This window comes from Pleurodeles waltl, chromosome 8, assembly GCF_031143425.1.
Source record: "Pleurodeles waltl isolate 20211129_DDA chromosome 8, aPleWal1.hap1.20221129, whole genome shotgun sequence".
Taxonomy (NCBI): domain Eukaryota; kingdom Metazoa; phylum Chordata; class Amphibia; order Caudata; family Salamandridae; genus Pleurodeles; species Pleurodeles waltl.
This window is the reverse complement of record NC_090447.1, coordinates 1,358,947,425-1,358,965,498: the sequence shown is the minus strand read 5'-3', so window position 1 is coordinate 1,358,965,498 and position 18,074 is coordinate 1,358,947,425. Positions and strand designations below refer to the sequence as shown.

The window sequence follows — 18,074 nt, the reverse complement described above, 5'->3', positions numbered from 1 at the left end:
AGAGGTCATGGTGACTCTGGCAATATGATGGTACATTCATGGTAATAGCTTGGCAGTGATGTCCCTGTGGTGGACATTTATGACTGTGTTTTATTACGACCCATGCCATTGTGATGATATGTTTTTCATGACTTGCCATGTGTTTTCTGATGTTCCTTTTATGGGCATTTATGTTTACTATGACATGTTGTGTTTGGTCTAAAGATGTGTACAATACAGTTTATTTATATATAACTTGATGTTGTGTCTCCTTTGTGGCGGGGATAGTGTGTCACATGTGTTATGTGTGTTGTGCAAACGCTTTACATATTGCCTCTGGGATAGGCCTGACTACTCTTGCCAAGCTACCAAGGGGGTGAGCAGGGGTTATCTTGGGTGTGTAACTCCCTCATCCTGACTAGAGTGGGTGAGTTCTGCCTGGCTTAGGTGCATACCCTAGCCAACCAGAAACCCCATTTCTAATATAATAACCTAAAAGGTAGAGATAAGCACGCACAGTCACAGAAGTTAAACCTGTAATGTACTCATGCACATGTACGGCAAGTGTAACTCTAACATTTTATGCCACAGAAAGTTCTGATACCTTAGCTATTAAGCCAGTTGACTAGATTTAGTTTCACGTAAAACACGAAACCCCATAGTTGTATATAGATGTTGCTTTTGTACACTTTTCTAGATACTTGTGTTGGCTTCTTGAAGTGTCATCAGCATTACTTTCCAAATTCTCAGTGATTTCTTGTGGTGTGCATGTGAACGGCAAGCTTCAGAAACATTTTGACACAAGACAGAACAGGGTCACATTCGCAAAGTTTTGGTTTCTGGAGAATGGCTTCTGTGAAAGACAGGGGTGACAACCATGCTCCCATTCCTGGAAGCACATAAATACCGCTCATGTTCCTTCTGGGGGACATTGCTGATTCCCTCTGGCCCTTCTCATTTACATTGGATTCATACTGATTTTTTTTCCCTTTTCCCTGGTCTTGGCATCAGATTTCTTGTACTTTGTGTCTTGTTTTCAAGTGGCAATCCATCTTCAAGTGGCACTGCTGCCATCAGGCTTCTCTCAACTACCATTGTCATTTCAACCTTTTTTAAGTCGTTCTGTTATATGCCTCATGAAAACTTTAAGTTTCTGCCTATCGACGTCTCCAGCCACTGGTATGCAAAAAAACAAGCATTGTATGGCAACTCTAACACTGGAAGTTTGCTGTGCGCACAGTAGTGTCCAGAGCGCGGTATTATCTGCCATTTTAGCAGCTTCAGCCCTCGCCTTAAGACCGGTGCTCTATACCAATTGCCCAACACCGACAGGGAAGGAAACAGCGCTACTGGCAGTGCTGCAGCATTGCCATAAAACAACAAAAATTAGCTTTTAAAATGACCCTTTTTTCCCCTACTTTTTGTGAAAAGACTGCTGTCCTGGAGGGTTATTTCCAACAGTTTAAATACCTCAGCTGAAGTGTCATTCAGTGAGTTGAAGCCGGGCACACAGCTAAACTAGCCTTCCTGCCAGGGTGTTCACTTGCCAGAAAGAAATGCAAATGTTTGCTATGTGTTAGTCTGCAAATGTAAAGATTGCTTTGGTGGCGGTGCTGGCTTTAATTGACCTAATCACTCGAAGATTTTTGATGACAAAGAGCTATTCTTTTTGAGTGGTAGTGCAAAGGGTCAACAACTGGGCTGAGAAGTGCATGCTTTTAATTGTAATTGTATTGATATTGTGCTTACTACACCTGGAGGTGTTGAAGGGACAGTAATGTTAAAAAAAATCCATTAGTAGACCCTGGGTATTACTAAATGCTATATTTGGAAGCATCATTTTATCCTAAACATTTTGCGCATTTTATAGCAGTCTAACATATACTGTTTGTAAGGCAAATTTAAAATAATGAAGTACATATTCACAGTGCTTTCTGTCACAGGCTTTGACCTCGTAGCACTAAAAATACACGTCTCGTTTCCCCACAGCACCAACCAAGGCTTAATTCTGTGAATGACAAAGCCAGTAGATTTCACATAGGCGAAAACTATTGGCTTCACCAATGCTGTTTCCTCTTTCTATGTGTGCTGCGTTTTGAAAGAGGAAAAAGCCTCCCAGGATTCTTTTTGTGCAGGAAGGTGCCCCTTCCCTCACAAAAACAATCCTGACGGCAACACATACACCCTTGCACAATGGATTGGTGCTGAGGTGGCAGAACGGCAGGTGGCTTGCTGCGCTACTCTGTCCATAAATATGGTCCTAAGAGTACAGTGTGCTGCTTTCTGTTAGACCCCGTAACGGACTTTCATAAACAACGCTCTTGGTGAAAAAACTACCCTGAATATTACCATTCGAACTTCTGTAAATAGCTTCTCGAGTTACTAGAGGATTCTGACAGCAGTACAGAGGTGGAAAATTTGGGAAGGCAACCCTTTATAATGTAGTTCTTTAAGATGAACATATTTTCTGATGTACCAGATAGTAAGAGCTTGCGTGACAATTACTCTGAACCGGATTATGGCTCCGTTTCTGTTTGCAATATTAGATCCCTAGAAATTCTCCTAGGCCAAGCGACAATCTGCCAGATCTAGATGCACATTCCCCGCTCACAGTCAGAACATTCTGTCACTGCTCCCCCACACTATGTTGTTTTCAGGCCTCACGGTGCACCAACCAAAAGCTCCGCTCCGTTAAATCTGGGGGGAGGGGTTTTGTTCACATTGACCCCATGTTGCATAACGGGAACACACCCACGCGTTGAACATTTTCTGATTTGCTTTGGAGCATGTCCCCAAGCAAATCAAAGAACGAAGGGACTGCCAGGATCCTCTGTACCACCAAAGCGTGCCCCCTAAGCACACTGCATGAAGAGAGCAGGGCTCAGGCTGTGTGTAGCATGGCATGTGTCTTTGAAGGGAACGTCTCCCCCACCAGGTTTTCTGTTCCTTGAATGGCTCTCAGTACACAATATGCTCAATAACTTCTGTCACTGTATTGCAACTTTACCAGCTGAAAGTTAACACTTGGCAGCCACCATATTTTTACCTACTGGATCATTTTTGACAACCTTACTTTGTTACAGTGTTAAGTGTGTATGCTTATGTGCCCTCCACTTAAAGTGACATGTTCTTTTTGACTCTACATTGTGGGTGATTCGATGCCCAAAATGTTTTTTTTAATTTTCCGAACTTTCAATATAGTTGGTGAGACATACCTATATGGTTTTCTGTTCCATAGCTATTGGTGTAAATACCCGAATGGTAAATATAATCGAATGTAAGTGCATACCTAAGTAGCAAAAAACAAATTCAAACAGAAACTGTAAAGTCGGCATTTTGGTAACTGCACTTAAAGGTACGTTCTTTACGGCATACATTTTTCTAAGGAAGAAATAGAGCGAAAACAATGCTGTTAACATTTGTATTCTTATATATCTACAGAGCTCGACGCACAATGTCCAGATAAATCCTTTTCAATATGCTTTGGAGCACGGAAAAACTATGAATGGTCTTTCTGATGCCGAACAAGGTATGTTTTCCTCTTATGAAAGATGGCAGGCGTGGTTAGGATGACTGTGACTGTTAATCTGAAATAAATTTTAGCTACAGTGCTTATATTTGTATTTTCATTAGCTGCAGGCACACAAATTTAATTAAAAGAGGCTATTAGTGTTCTTTTTAAAATGGGCATAGTATGCTATCGTGAGCGCACTCGTTATTATCACAATGTTGAAAAAAATATTTTCTTGTTATAACTTATAAACTTTGATTTTGATATCTCGAAGTATTAAAAGTACCTAATTTCATATAAGATTTAAATCTTCTTCTGATTTGAGTGTTTGTTCTCTGCTGCTGAATATTGGCTCTGATATCAGAAGAGGACAAATTAAGGGGGTTATTCTAACTTTGGAGGAGTGTTAATCCGTCCCAAAAGTGACGGTAAAGTGACGGATATACCACCAGCCGTATTACGAGTTCCATAGGATATAATGGACTCGTAATACGGCTGGTGGTAAATCCGTCACTTTTCCGTCACTTTTGGGACGGATTAACACCTCCTCCAAAGTTAGAATAACCCCCTAAGGCCCTCATTCTGACCCTGGCGGTCGGCGGAGAGACGGCGGTCGGACCGCGAACAGACCGGCGGTATTAAAAATGGCATTCTGACCGCGGCGGTCCCCGCCGCGACCGACCGCCACTTCTCCACTCCGACCGCCACGGCGGTCATGACCGCGGGGCTGGAGTTTGCGCACTCCGGCCCGGCGGTCGTCCCAAGACCGCCAAGGGTATTATGACCCTGCCTACCGCCGCGGTTTCTTGCGGGCGGGAACCGCCGTGCGAACCATGGCGGTAAGCACTATCGGGGCCAGGGAATTCCTTCCCTGGCACTGATAGGGGTCTCCCCCACCCCCCACTACCCACCCGAGTCCTCCCCCCACACCCTCCACCCCCCTGCCACCCCCCAGAGGTGGTACGAACCCCCTCCCCACCCCCACCCCGACATGCACATACATGCACCCCGACATGCACACACACCCAACATGCACATATACACACCCCCTACACACACATACACAACGGGGACACATACCCGCACACATACATGCAGACATGCGCACCTGCCGAACAGCACACATTACCCATAGACACAGCAGCACCCCCCGCCCGCATACACGCACTCACACACCCCCTCTACACACTCACACGCACACCCCCATGCACGCCCACATCACACAACACCCCCCCACCCCCTCCCCTCACGGACGGTCAACTTACCTTGTGCGTTGGTCCTCCGGGAGGCGACGGGAGCCATGGGGAGGTGACCGCCAACAGAAGACCGCCACACAGAAATGTGGGTCGTAATTCTGTGGGCGGTGTTCTGCTGGCGTGGCGGTGGAGGTTGACCAGTCTCCACTTTCCCGCCGACCGCCAGTGTGGCTGCTGGCGGTTTTCCGGCGGAACGCTCCCAGCGGTCAGAATGCGCACAGCGGCATACCGCCGCGGTCGGCGGTCTTCACCGCGGCGGTAACTCGGCGGTCTTGCGAAAAGACCGCCAAGGTCAGAATGAGGGCCTAAGTCTTTTGTTGTCTCATAAAAGTTACCTAACCCTCCAACCAAACTGATCAGAATCTTATCATAATAGTCGCGTATAAATCGTTTCATAGAAAAAAAGCCTTGTTCACCAAAGGTAAGCATTTGTAAATTGTGATACATATTTAAATTTGACAACAATCTGCACATTTTACTATAGCATCTGTATTCCAATTGTTATGAGATACATTGGTTTGATTCTTTCAAACCAGAGATGTCCATGGTGGGTTAAAGAGGCCTGGATCCATGCCGACTTTTTATGATGACTATCACATATGTAAATAGACTATATGTAAGCAGATTAATATGAGTACAGTTTTCTTATGAACATATCCTAAAAGCTTGCACAGGCTCCCAGTCTGCCTGGGTGCACCCAGCCAGTCCTAACGCTGCTCTGAGCAGCGTTAGGATTGGCCGCAGGGCAGGCTGGGAGCCTGTGCCTGCAAATGCAAGATGGAGCAGTGCGGCTTCGGCGCGTCAAAAAGTAAAAAAAAAAAAATTATTATTGAAAAAAAAATTGGTACCCCTCCCCACCCCGCCAACCACTCCCTGCTATGCGCCGCCCCACCACCTTTTCCCTCCCGCGAGCTGTGCCTTGTCTTCCCATTAGGTTTGTGATAGGGCATGCAGTAGTTCATTTGTTAGGCTACAGCCATTATGTGTGTTTTGATGCATTTAATTTGGTGGCACAATTCCATTTTAATTGATGGGTCACTTTTTCTTTTTGTTTCGGATGTTCCTTCTCTTTGGACACCTTAGCCTGTCAGAAATACACAATGCCCAACCCTTGTACATTTGTTTGTTTTACTCTGCTGTCATGATATCATTGTTAGATTTACAGCGTATTTGTCCACAAAGTAAAGACGTACACACTTAGGCTAACTTGAGGAAGTAAGAAACACACTGACCATTTGTCATAAGTACCTACTATTTAGTATTTTGCTGGGAAGGTCTTTTAAGTTCACTACTGACAGTGAAAATGTTGTTGTCTGACTCCTTTCCATAACACTACTTTAAGGGTACAGCTTAACCATGGTAACGTAGACTGTTCAGCAGACAAGTTCTAATCCTAACTTCCATATCAATGTTACACAAGATGTTCCTTCATTATGGGATTTTCGTTGTAGGACAGCTGGAGGCAACACTCAGTTATCCAGCTATTGTCAGACATCAGATATCAAAATGCCAGTTCGCTTGGCTATGCCAGTGCTTGCTTTGAAGTGAACATGATATGACCTCTAATAACTATCATCACAGGTTGCCTGTTTTTTTCCTGAAATTTTTTGATTAGTGATATTGTTGTGGAACTAACCCTATTGTTAAATATATTGGCATCCAATACTTTTGTTGACCTTGGAATTATTTTCACCTATTAAATGTTTTTCTGTAAAATTACTTTTTTCTTACAATCAAAAACAAGTTGACATTGACTCCTGCCTGACTCTACTCTTTTCCTAGTCACTTTCTTCTAGCTCCCTGGGACACATTTTGGACCTTGATCTTGGTTTTTCTTTAGCCCAACACTTTACTAAACATGCCAACCCCTCTTTTTCTGTCCAGTTATTTGGTAATGTACCTGCTAGAATCAAGTAGCATTTGTCTTTAAATGGTCCACAAGATAATAGTGGAGTTCTCCAGACTACACCTTTCCCTTCTACTGTGTTCAGGATCATGTTATGCTGCCATCTTTTTCCCTTTGAATGAATGATCTTTATTTGATTACTAAGATAACCATAAAAGATCAATACAGTCAAAAAACAATACAAATACAAACAAGTAACCACCATCAGAGAAATCATACATTACAACTTAAGAAGATGATAAAATTGATCATATACAAATTCTCTGTGGCAATAAAAAGGTTAAAAAGTTGTGGCATACATATCAAGTAAAGCAGGAATATCCTGCCTCCAAAACAAACACATAAAACATACATAGCTGTAGGAGAAGAGGACATCGTACAACATGGCATATGAGTGCTATCAATAAATATTTAACAAAATTAAATTAAGTAAATTTAATTAATTAAATTCAATTAGTTTTAATTAAATTAAAAATTAAAAAACTAAAAACGTTCACAGCAGCAATTTAATACAATAAGTTAAAGCCTAAAATATATAAAAAATTTGTTCATTTGTGCTTCGGTAAGGCACTTTTTTAAAAGACCACAACAGCAAAACAGAAAACTGGTCCTGATAACAATGGGAGAAATAAAAAAGCAGACCTATTTTGTCGCAAACCTTTGTTTCAAGAATTGACAGCAAACACCTGTGCAGAAAGGGATTACAAGGGCAGACCAATATGGTCCTAGGGTTGAAAGGGCCCAGTGGGAAGTAAAGGTGAGAACTAATCGAAACCAGTCGAAACATTGTTAAGAGAGATCTTTCCCTTGGCTTTCTAACCCATGAGAGGTAGGGTTTGGGTCCAGAGCAGGTCTTAATAATCACATAATCTCTCAAGGTTTGCCTCCCTAAAACCAGTCTCTCTCTCGCTTCCAAGGCATGCCTTGAGAATAATTCCTTAACAGGCACATGGTCACTTTTACTAACTCATTAAAGAGAATAAAACAGGTCTGGCCTACACAAGGTTACTGTGAATCTTCTAACATAATCTAACCAAGAGATTGTAAAGCCAAGCTCACAGTTAAGGCACTTTTCAGTGACACCACGATTGAAGGCGTTGTGCTGGCTACTCAGACTATCATCCACAAGAGAAGTAGGGCAAGGTTAATAAAGTCACGTAGCCTAGGTTCAGCTCTTCATGAACATAAAAAACATGAGCCCAGAAATCTCCTGCAGAAGCGATTCTCCTCACGCTGGAGCCTCAAGCAATCCCAATAGCCCCAGATGGCATAGATCAGAACAGTATTGGTAAGGTGGGTTTGCTGCCAACACTTGCAGCAAATCTGAATAAACTGCCACAGGGTTGATTAAAGCTCAGACACCAGTTAGCAAGAGAGGGTAACCAACTATACTGTGGATCAAAGGTGACCCCCAGGTAAGGAAACTCGCTAACTCTACCAATTGTTTTTTGGAACTTTCCAAACTTTCAATATAGTTGGTGAGACAGACCTATAAGAGATTCCCCTTGTTGGACATCTGTCTGATTTTGGATGACTGCCTCCTACATGCCATATAACTGCCAATATTTAAGTAGGGCCTTGTGACAACTATCGCCACATTAACGTAATTGTTTTTATGCTAACATGGCGATAGTGTGGCAAAAACACCACCATATTTACAAATTGATGCAATGCATTAATTGCACCACTTTGTAAACCCTTGCACCACATTATGCCTGCACCAGGCATAATGTATGCAAATGGCGTGTTCCCTCGTTAGGGGGCCTGCAAAAATAGCGCAGTGGAATCTATGAGAGTCCAATGCCCTATTTTCAGCAACATTTTTAGCAACAGTTTTAATGCCTGCTCAGAGCAGGCGTTAAATCGAGGCACACCATTTTTTAAAATGGGCCTCTCTGTACTTTGCAGGATTAGCGCCAAAAATGTTGGCGTTAAGCCTGCAAAGTACAACAATAGCATAAAAAATGTTGACACTATTGTCCCTAACCTGCACTATGGTGCGCCGTATCTTAAGTAAGGTGCACACATGGTGGGGTTAGGGGGCGCAATGACCCGAAAGAAAAGTGGTGCCTGTAAACTTTGCACTTGTATAGCCCACTACTCACCCATTAGGGTCTCAAAGCCCTGTACGCATACCGCTGTGGAACCCCTCCTGGCTTTTCCCTATAAGGGGACCCACTCCTGGACAGCCCCTGGGCGAAACCAAGCATCCAAGTGCTGTGAGGGCCATTGTGGAGATTAAGCAAGCTATTGCCCAGAGTTACAGAGTGGGACCCATTAATTAGACACTGAGGCAAGAATTATCTGGTCCAAAGGAATTGAGTCCAAGACCTGGTGAGGTGGGAATTGAACCCTGGTCCCAGGACAGATCTCTGCATCAGGGTCTGCCACTCTAACCATTGTGCCACACTTCTGCCTCATAATGTGAATTGCCACTTTTCTTAAATCTGGGTCAATGTGTCTTGGCTGTGTTTGTGTCCCGATGTAGCTCGCCCAAGAATTTTACAAATGAGTCAATAAGGCCTATGAGACCTTTTGGGGTGTGGGGGAGTAGCACCGCATCATCAGCATATAAAAGGGCAGAAATTGGTGCAGATTTCACTATAGGCATATCTTTCCTGTTCGCAATCAAGAATGAGTTCAGGCAGTTTACATATAGAAAGAATAGGGGCCAGAGCACAATCTTGCCTAACACCCTGGGGGAGACAAAAAAAAAGTCTGTGCATTCCCTGCCATTCCATATCTGACAGAGGCGTTGATCCCAGAATGTAAAACCCGTAAAAAGATGATCAGAGGCTGAGGCAGGACAATATCAGTTAAGATGTTCCATAACTTAGATCTGTTGACCTGGTCCAGGGCACTAGTTAGATCCATCAATTCTGAATAGATTGCCTCTTTCTTTGCTGTTATATATTTTCCTATAATAAGATTAAGATTCAAACACTGCTCCTGTGTTCTGATGCCTTCCCTGAAGCAGTATTACACTGGGCAAAGGATACTGATAAGCAGAATCCAGTCCTTGTTTGTTCTAGTGGCATGATTAAGAGCCTGAAATGCATCTACGCTTACCATAGTTGGGGTATTAGAGGTTAAGAGTATGTCCATCACCAGACCCAGGTTAGAGACAACGAGGGAGTTGGTCAAAGCACAAAATGGAAATTCCTTGTCACTTTATCCAAGAGGCCCTTATCTTTTGAGGTTAGCCCAGTTATACCAGGGAAGGCAATGGGGCGACCGCTATCGGGTATGCTGAAAGCAGCCTCAATAGGGTTATGATTGCTATTACCACTTTAGAGCATCCCATCAGAGCAGGCTAACAGTTCCAAAAGACTGGATATAAAAACATAATCAATGGTTGTACTTTGGTCCAACGACAATGGTAGGGGGTTGATTACAACAAACTCCGCCATATCCCTCACATTAAGGAGCCCAGCATGACAAAGAGCTTTAGACAACCTCCTCCTCCTGTGGTCAGATGACCTATAATAGGTGACAAAAATCACTAGTCACAAAAGGGTCTGCTACTGGATTGTTCAGGTCCAATTTGGTATTAAAGCCCCTCCTACAATCAAGTTAAAACAATTAAAGATAGTAAATGATATAGGGGGTCATTCCGACCCCGGCGGGCGGCAGGCGCCGCCCGCCGGGCGGAAACCGCCCAAACACCGCCCCACAGGTCAGATGACCGCGGGGAGCATTCCAACTTTCCAGCTGGGCCGGCGGGCGATCTTCAAAAGATCGCCCGCTGGCCCAGTGGGAAAGCCCCAGCAAAGATGAAGCCGGCTCCGAATGGAGCCGGCGGATTTGCTGGGGTGCGACGGGTGCAGTTGCACCCGTCGCGATTTTCAGTGTCTGCCAAGCAGACACTGAAAATCTTAATGGGGCCCTGTTAGGGGGCCCCTGCAGTGCCCATGCCAGTGGCATGGGCACTGCAGGGGCCCCCAGGGGCCCCACGACACCCGTTCCCGCCAGCCTCTTCCTGGCGGTGTAAACCACCAGGAACAGGCTGCAGCGCCGCCATGGAGGATTCCCTGGGGCAGGGGAAAACCGGCGGGAAACCGCCAGTTCCCCTTTTCTGACCGCAGCGTCAGAATTGCCCCGGAAGCACCGCCAGCCTGTTGGCGGTGCTTCCTCTGCCCTCTGCCCTGGCGGTTAGAAACCGCCAGGGTGAGAATGAGGGCCATAGTCTCCAGGATTGACAAAACTTCAAACAAGGTCTCAATCTGGCAGCCTGGGTCATACATAGAATTATAAAAATTAACAACAACAAAAATGTTAATTGTTAGGCAAAACTATCCACAGGATCTGGATCCCATCATGCTCGTAAGGAACATGCACAACCTTAAAAGATTTATAAATACGAATCATGATAGCTAGGCCACCCCAAGCTCTCTGCCCCATAAGGAAATAGCAGGGATATCAAAACTCTTGAAACCATCACATATAATAGCCTTGCAGGCCCAAGTTTCTTGAAGCATGATTATATCAAACTGGGTAATAAAATCAACCTACTTAGTATTTGATTCCTTGGCCTTAATCCCAGCAATATTCCTACAGATTAGCCCAATAGCAAGGTCCTGCTCTGGCTTCATAACACTGTTGGGGGAGTGGCCTCTAGGTAGCTCACCCAGAGATGGGCTGTTGGATTCTAATAGTCAGTCAATAACGTCTAAGTCCATCAAGCGAAGAAATCTTTTGAGCTTGGGGACAGGACAGTTCCCATTCTCACATGCCAGTGGGGGGATCTATGAGACCTTACCTGTGCCTTTGGGTGTAAGTGTCTGGAAAACAACCCAAAATGGAGAATGTTGATGCCGTCGTCTAGGGAATGCCGCCTGATAGTGCAGTGGATCCGATGGTGGGCCAAAGTAGTTGTTCAGGCAATTGTTATTCAGGCACAATTGTTGTTTAGACAGTAGTTGTCCAGTACTTAGTTGTTGAGACCTTTTAGGTGTTTAGCAGTAGTGGTTTTGGCTATAGTTGTTTAGGACCTAGTTGTTCTGTCACATATTCTGTGGAATAGATGGTAAGATAACTGTGGAAACCACATTGATAGCATTAGCATCAGCTGGAGTCCTGCTCGAGTCCCCACTCCAACAAGAGTTCAATATTATGTGCTGGGCTGGATCTGAAGGGGAACACCTGATTGTGTTAACATAAGACTTGGTTAGTTCAGAGATGGTGCTTTCTAAAGTGTGCGGTCTATCTTCCAATGGAGTGATACATTGAATGACAATTGATTTCAATTTGCCCAGGATAGAGTCCCAATCAATGTTTGCCACTGCGTTGGCAGAGCCTGGTTGCGGACCAGCCTGCTGGCAAACCTTCACATGGCTTTTATTAGAATTACATCATGCCTGTGACCTCACATTGCCTTATATTGACATTTTCTTTTGACTGAAGGCACACAGTCGCTACCATTGGAGGTGACAGAGTCATTATCCACTGTCATCAGAGGGAGAGAGACGACCAGCTCAGAAGCAATAGGCAAGTAAGTAGGAAAAACAAACAGGTCAGAGGGGCCGTCATGTGACTGAGGGCCTGATTTGATCGATGCAGGACAGTGGTGCCTTCCGAAGCATCCAGGGATAAACACCTTTCTGCAAGGTCTATTTCCTTAGAGATCATCCCAACAGCACAAGCTAAAAAAGAATCCAGTGTGGTACCAGTGTGGATTTGTACTTGTTCAGTTCTTAGCCCCAGATAATTTAAGCATGCCCAAGCTGCTAACGGCTTGTTTCCCAAATAGCTTGTTCCCAAAAAAAGTATTCAGTTATGTCAGAAAGCAACCCTTAGCAGATGTCAAGTTCCAAAAACACTAGAAAAAAAGACCTCACCAGATGGTATCAATGCTGTTGGAGACCAAAGCCACGAGGGTGGCCCAATCCAGACTCTTTCGGACTCTGACGGACACAGACAGACCCACTCTTGGTGGGAACTGCAGCAGGCTGTAGGCGCTATGCTTTTGCGTGTGGGCAGACCAGCAGGAGCATCAGGTGTATCTCTGCAGGCTGGAGGGCGAAGTCCCACCCCAGCTGAAAATGTAAAATCTCCTGTGCAGCGGGCGTTGCAGCTCACTTTAGGCACTGTACTCAGGCATGTGGGCGGCCTGCAGGAGTGTCAGGAGCAGTGGTGTAGCCTGGGGGACAAATTCCCACACCAGGCAAAATTGGCAAATCTCCTGCACAGCAGGCATTGCAGTGTGCTTTAGGTTCTGTGTTCAGGCGTGAAGGTGGCCTGCAGGAGCAACAGGAGCAGCAGTGCTGGCTGGGGAATGAAGTCTCATCCCTGCCGAAAATGGCAAGTCTTGCACGCAGCTGGCGTTGCCGCATGCTTTAGGCGTTGTGCTCTGGCCTGTGGGCGGCCCCACAGGAGTATCGGGAGAAGTGAAGCCGGCTGGGGCGCGAAGTCCAACCCCAGCTGAAAATGGCAAGCCTCCCCCTTTTATTCCCTTTTCTGTTAAAAGGGTTGGAAGGAGAAGTACAGAACTAGGCAGTGAATTAGCTCCTATGGAAGCAACAGGGTACTCTGGTTTTCTTAGAAACTCCTATTTGAATATTGCCTGTAGTTCAACTTTGAACACATTAGTACAAAAATCAAGGGTCCTTCTTTGAGCTTTGTGAAAAAGTGGCTTATACTATGCCCTGGTCTGTCATGAGAAAATGAGACAGTTTCGTGCTCAGACCTATGGGAACAGATTAGAGATTTAGGGCCACATGTACAAGTGTCAGGTTTTGCGACTTAGACACTGTTTGTTATTTGCAAACGGTGCGCAAGGGACCTACCTAATTAATATTCATGAGGCATGCCTCAATTTGTGACCCATTTGGGAATGGCCGCACTCAGAGGGATGGTGGCCTGCTGGGGTCAGCAGACCACCATGTATGTGACTACTTTTTAAATAAAGCAGTTTTTTTTTAAATGCAACCCATATTCCTCAAAGGAAAACGAGGTGCATTACAAAAAAAAAAATGAAGTTTCCTTTTCATTTTTTCAGGGTAAGCAGTGGTCCGTAAAAAATGTTGGCACCCCTATTCACAAAAGGGACCCCTTCCGGTTTGCGAATGGGTTAGCACCAATTTGATATTGGTGGTAACTACGATTGTTTTGTAACTGTGTTCTCAGTCACAAAACAATCATACATCTCTCTGCAAGTCGCTATTAGGAAGGTATGCCCTTGGCATGCCCCCTTTCTAATAGCAAGTCGCAAACCCATTTTGCGATTCAGTAATATGTTGCATGATTCGAAAAATAGAGTTTTGTACAAAGGGAATGCTTTTTTTTGGTTGCAAAAGAAGCTAAATACATGTAACCCTAACTGTTTATTTCTCCAGGCACCTTTGAATCAGATGGATGATTGGTGTTAACAAGGCAGGAAAGATACCCAAGGGCATATGGCAGCAAGTCACCTTGCTCTGCTGCCTTGCATCAAAGTGAAAGAAGGGGAATGCGCTGTATCTATAGCATACTGCACTGGCTCACAATGGGCTGCCTAGGGTCAACACAGGCACCCTTGCACCATGGTGCAAGGGTGTCTGCATTGCATTCAGGATTGTTTTTGTGCAGGAAGGGGTACCTTCCTGCACAGCAACAACCCTGTGAGGCTTTTTCCTCTTTCTATATGTGCTGAAGAATGCAGCACACATAGAAAGAGGAAAAAAGTATGCGCCTCCTTGATGCGCCTCCCCCGGGCTCTTGTAAATCTGGGATGCATCAAAATCCATGGGTGTTGTGTGGGAACGCCCACTGTAATGACCATGAAACGCCTCCCTTGTGCAGTATAAGGCAACAAAGCAATTTGTGCTGCCTTGCCTTACTCCATATCTATGAGGCCATTCAAAGCCACGCAAAGTGGTTTTGTGTGGCCTGATAGATATCAGTTCAAGGTTTGCGCCGCCATTGCATCACAAAAAGTGATGCAACAATGGCGTAAGGGGTTCAAAAATGTGCCACCCAGTCAATAGTCTCTACACCCTACTTTCCCTTGCCAGACACACCACTCATAGATCTATGTCTCTACATATGTTTACCCCTGGTATTTGCTATGTTCTGGGGTGGAAGCAATGTCTGTGCTCAAAAAATTGACTTTCATTAGGTCTGTTAGTGCAAATGTAGATGCCAATGAAGAGCACACAGGACTAAGCTCTTCCCAAACAGGGTATCCAACCTAATTGTCTCAGGATTTATATACATTCCATGGCACAGCTACAACATTCAGGCCATGTATATATTATGGAATATAGAATATAGATAGCACACCAACACTGAGCCCATTTAAGCACATGCATATGAGCAAGAGCTTGGGCATCAGGACTGGATGACACCCGTAATTCTTGTGTATAAGAATTTGCAGTAGAACAGAGCACTGTATTTCTTCATTCTACATCAGAGTAATTTCCCAACAGAATTGCTGTGTAACCTAAAAGGACAAAGGCTAGGTGAGAAGCAAATGTAGTACTGCCTTGAATGAGCAGCAAACTGTGCAGTTTCTTCTGACTCTTTGCTTTGTTTGCTTCCACTAGCTGGTGTCAAGAGATGGTCCTTGCTGTCAGAGCCAGTTCAAGCAATGACGAAAGACATGGTTGCCACATAATGTCCACCAGAATCACAGAAGTGTGGTAGATCACCACAAGATTGACATAGTGTTTTCTTGTTTTTTTTACCCAGTACCAAAATACCCTGTGGGTGAACACAGCACTTTACAAAATCCCTTTACCTTACTTTACCATAACTTACTTACTTAATAGAGAGGTCTAGCTACAACACAGAAGAACACACAGCATTATTGGAGTTTGGCAGACAGGATACTCCGTCACAAACATAGCGAATAGCCCATCCGCCGTTTTTCAAGTGTGTTATAGTCCATAATACCACGGGATAGCCTCAACATTTGTGACATCTGCCAAACTCTTCATAATGCCCATAGACTTCATAGGAAATACCTGCATGAACTAGGCATGTTTCCCTAAAAAGTAGCAATGCTTTCCACCACCTTGTCCATGGTCCTAACATGGAGTTCATCTGGCCATGCACACAAAATACCATTCTACCAAGTTTCCACTTAAACAGCTAGTATCTCAATCCAACCCTAAAGACTAACATCTATGGGACCTAACAGTATTTCCACAACCACCTCTGCATACTGCTTTTTTGGTGACTATCCGTTAGTATAATTTTCTGTACAGGAGGTAATAATAAGAGTAGTAATGAAGGTTGCTTCTCATATGACTTCACGATGAGATCGAGCAAAAGGCAGTCCAAATTTACGTGTACTCCATCTTTCCCTACCCTCCAGTATTATGAAGGGTATACATCATTCTTGGCAGTCACTCACTTATAAAGTTGTAACCTCTAGGACGTCATGCCAGGTACATAAGAGGATGGCCAATAGAAAAAAACTCACACTAATTTAGAAAAATAGAAAAACATTGAATAAATAATTTGACACAGAACAACAAATCTCTAATCTGTAGAACTAGATATATGAATTGTCAAAGTTTTTAGTAAAACCTAGCACCTAAAAGATGAAAGTGCCAACCACAGCATCTAGTTCCCCAAGACCGAGGCAAAGTCAAAAGAGTGGATTGGGCCCAATCTCAGTAAAGTTCAGCAGGGCAAAGAAGCCTGTGGTTTCTGAGGAGGAGGCACCGTCAAGGGGGAGCCGCTAAGCAAACTCACAGTGAAGATTTCTACGTTTGGACTTTGTCACTTTTTTGAAAGTCGAAAATGACCAGTGGGCAAATCTGCAGTTTATAGCAGACGAGAGCTCGACTATTGTGGATACCACTTACAAGAGGAGCCACCGCAAAGATAGACTGACCAGTGATACAACTTCGGCGGATCAGCGAGCAGACTGACCAGTGATGCACCTTGGGTGGATCAGCGCGCAGGTAAGTCCTGGGCCCCTGATGGTTCTCAGCCTAGTTTTCGGTGGAAATTACCAAGTTTCAGGTTTTGTCTGTTTTGGCACCTTTAGCACCACTTCCAAGAGTCCAGGACTGGCTTCGCACCACTTGAAGGGCAGGAATGACTTTGGGCAGGGTCCATGTGCGGTTTCAAGGTTGTTGGAGCTTGTTGTGTCACTGCATAGCTTAGAACAGGAAGCCAGCCAGCTAGCCCTTCGAGTCACTCTGATGATCCTGGTTTCAAGGAGCAAGGCAGGCCTCAGGCAGCAGGGTAGTTCTCTACAAGTACTAGGGCAGTACAAGGAAGGCTTCAAGCAGCAAGGCAGTCCTCTGAAGTACAAAGCAAGCCTCATGCACTAGCGAATCCCTCTGAAATACAAGGCAATCCTGAGTGTCCTTCCCAGGTCCAGGAGTCAGTCATAACTCAAGCAGACACAAGAATCAGAAGGTAAACATAGTCTAATATATGGATAACAAACAACTACCCTTGTTTGGTTGTTACTTAGGCATGTTGATGAAGCTTCAACCCTTTGGCTAAGATAATGGGGTAGTATCAGGACGGAGAAAATAGGGGGACATCCTGAGAACCCTTGTAATTCAGGGATTGCAATTAGAGTGCAAAGACATTAGGTCCTCCTTACGACCCTGGCGGTCGGTGTTAAAGCAGCATTATTACCACCAACAGGCCGACGCAAAAATAAAATGGGATTTTGACCCTGGCGGGAACCGCCATCACAAACAGCCACTTTAATACACTGATCACCAGGGTGGTACCGGCTGCTGGGCTGGAGACTTTGGTCTCCAGCCCGGCGGCCGTCACAATCCCACCCTCGGGATTACGACCTGGCCTACCGCCATGGTTTTTGTGCCAATCTTACCACCACGAATACCATGGCGGTAGGCACTATTAGTGCATGGGAATTCCATCTCCCCCGCTCCCCTCTCAAGAGTCCTCCCCCACACTCCCCCTCCATCTCCCGCCCCCGCACATGTACACACCAACACGCGCACCCACATATATACATACACACACGCATACCCACATCCACCTACGCATGCACACATACATACCCACACACCGAAACACACACCAACATACTGTGTTACACACACGCATTCACAGCACACAATATACACTCACATTCAGTCAATCATGCACTCATTCAATGCGACTCACACCTGCATGCACGCATACCAAAATATACACACACACCCCCCACAAACCCCACCCCACACACACACACACACACACACACACACACACTACCTCCCCACCCCCCTCTCCTGTCGGATAACCCGACTATCTGCTTGCAGGGGGTCCACCGGCTGGATACGGTCGGCGGTGTTTTGCTGGTGTGGCGACCGCCATGACAGTCAACAGTATTCCGCCAGCTTTCTGGCGGAATACCGTCGATGGTCGTAATACGCGTAGACGGCTGGAAGCCACGGCAGCGGCATGTTGGTCGCCTTGGTGGTAGGCGGCAGTTACCACCAAAGTTATAATGGGGGCCCAAATG

The 18,074-nt window shown here is 45.1% G+C and overlaps 1 protein-coding gene across 2 annotated transcripts in view; it reads left to right on the top strand.

Annotated features, from left to right (window-relative positions):
* Nucleotides 1-18,074, top strand: part of CEP126 (centrosomal protein 126) — a 304,423-nt gene that overhangs the window by 204,443 nt on the left and 81,906 nt on the right. For both annotated transcript variants that reach the window (XM_069202376.1, XM_069202377.1), the window contains exon 9: nucleotides 3,421-3,508. In XM_069202376.1, the coding sequence (XP_069058477.1) occupies nucleotides 3,421-3,508 (88 nt within the window). The remainder of the gene's footprint in view (nucleotides 1-3,420; nucleotides 3,509-18,074) is intronic.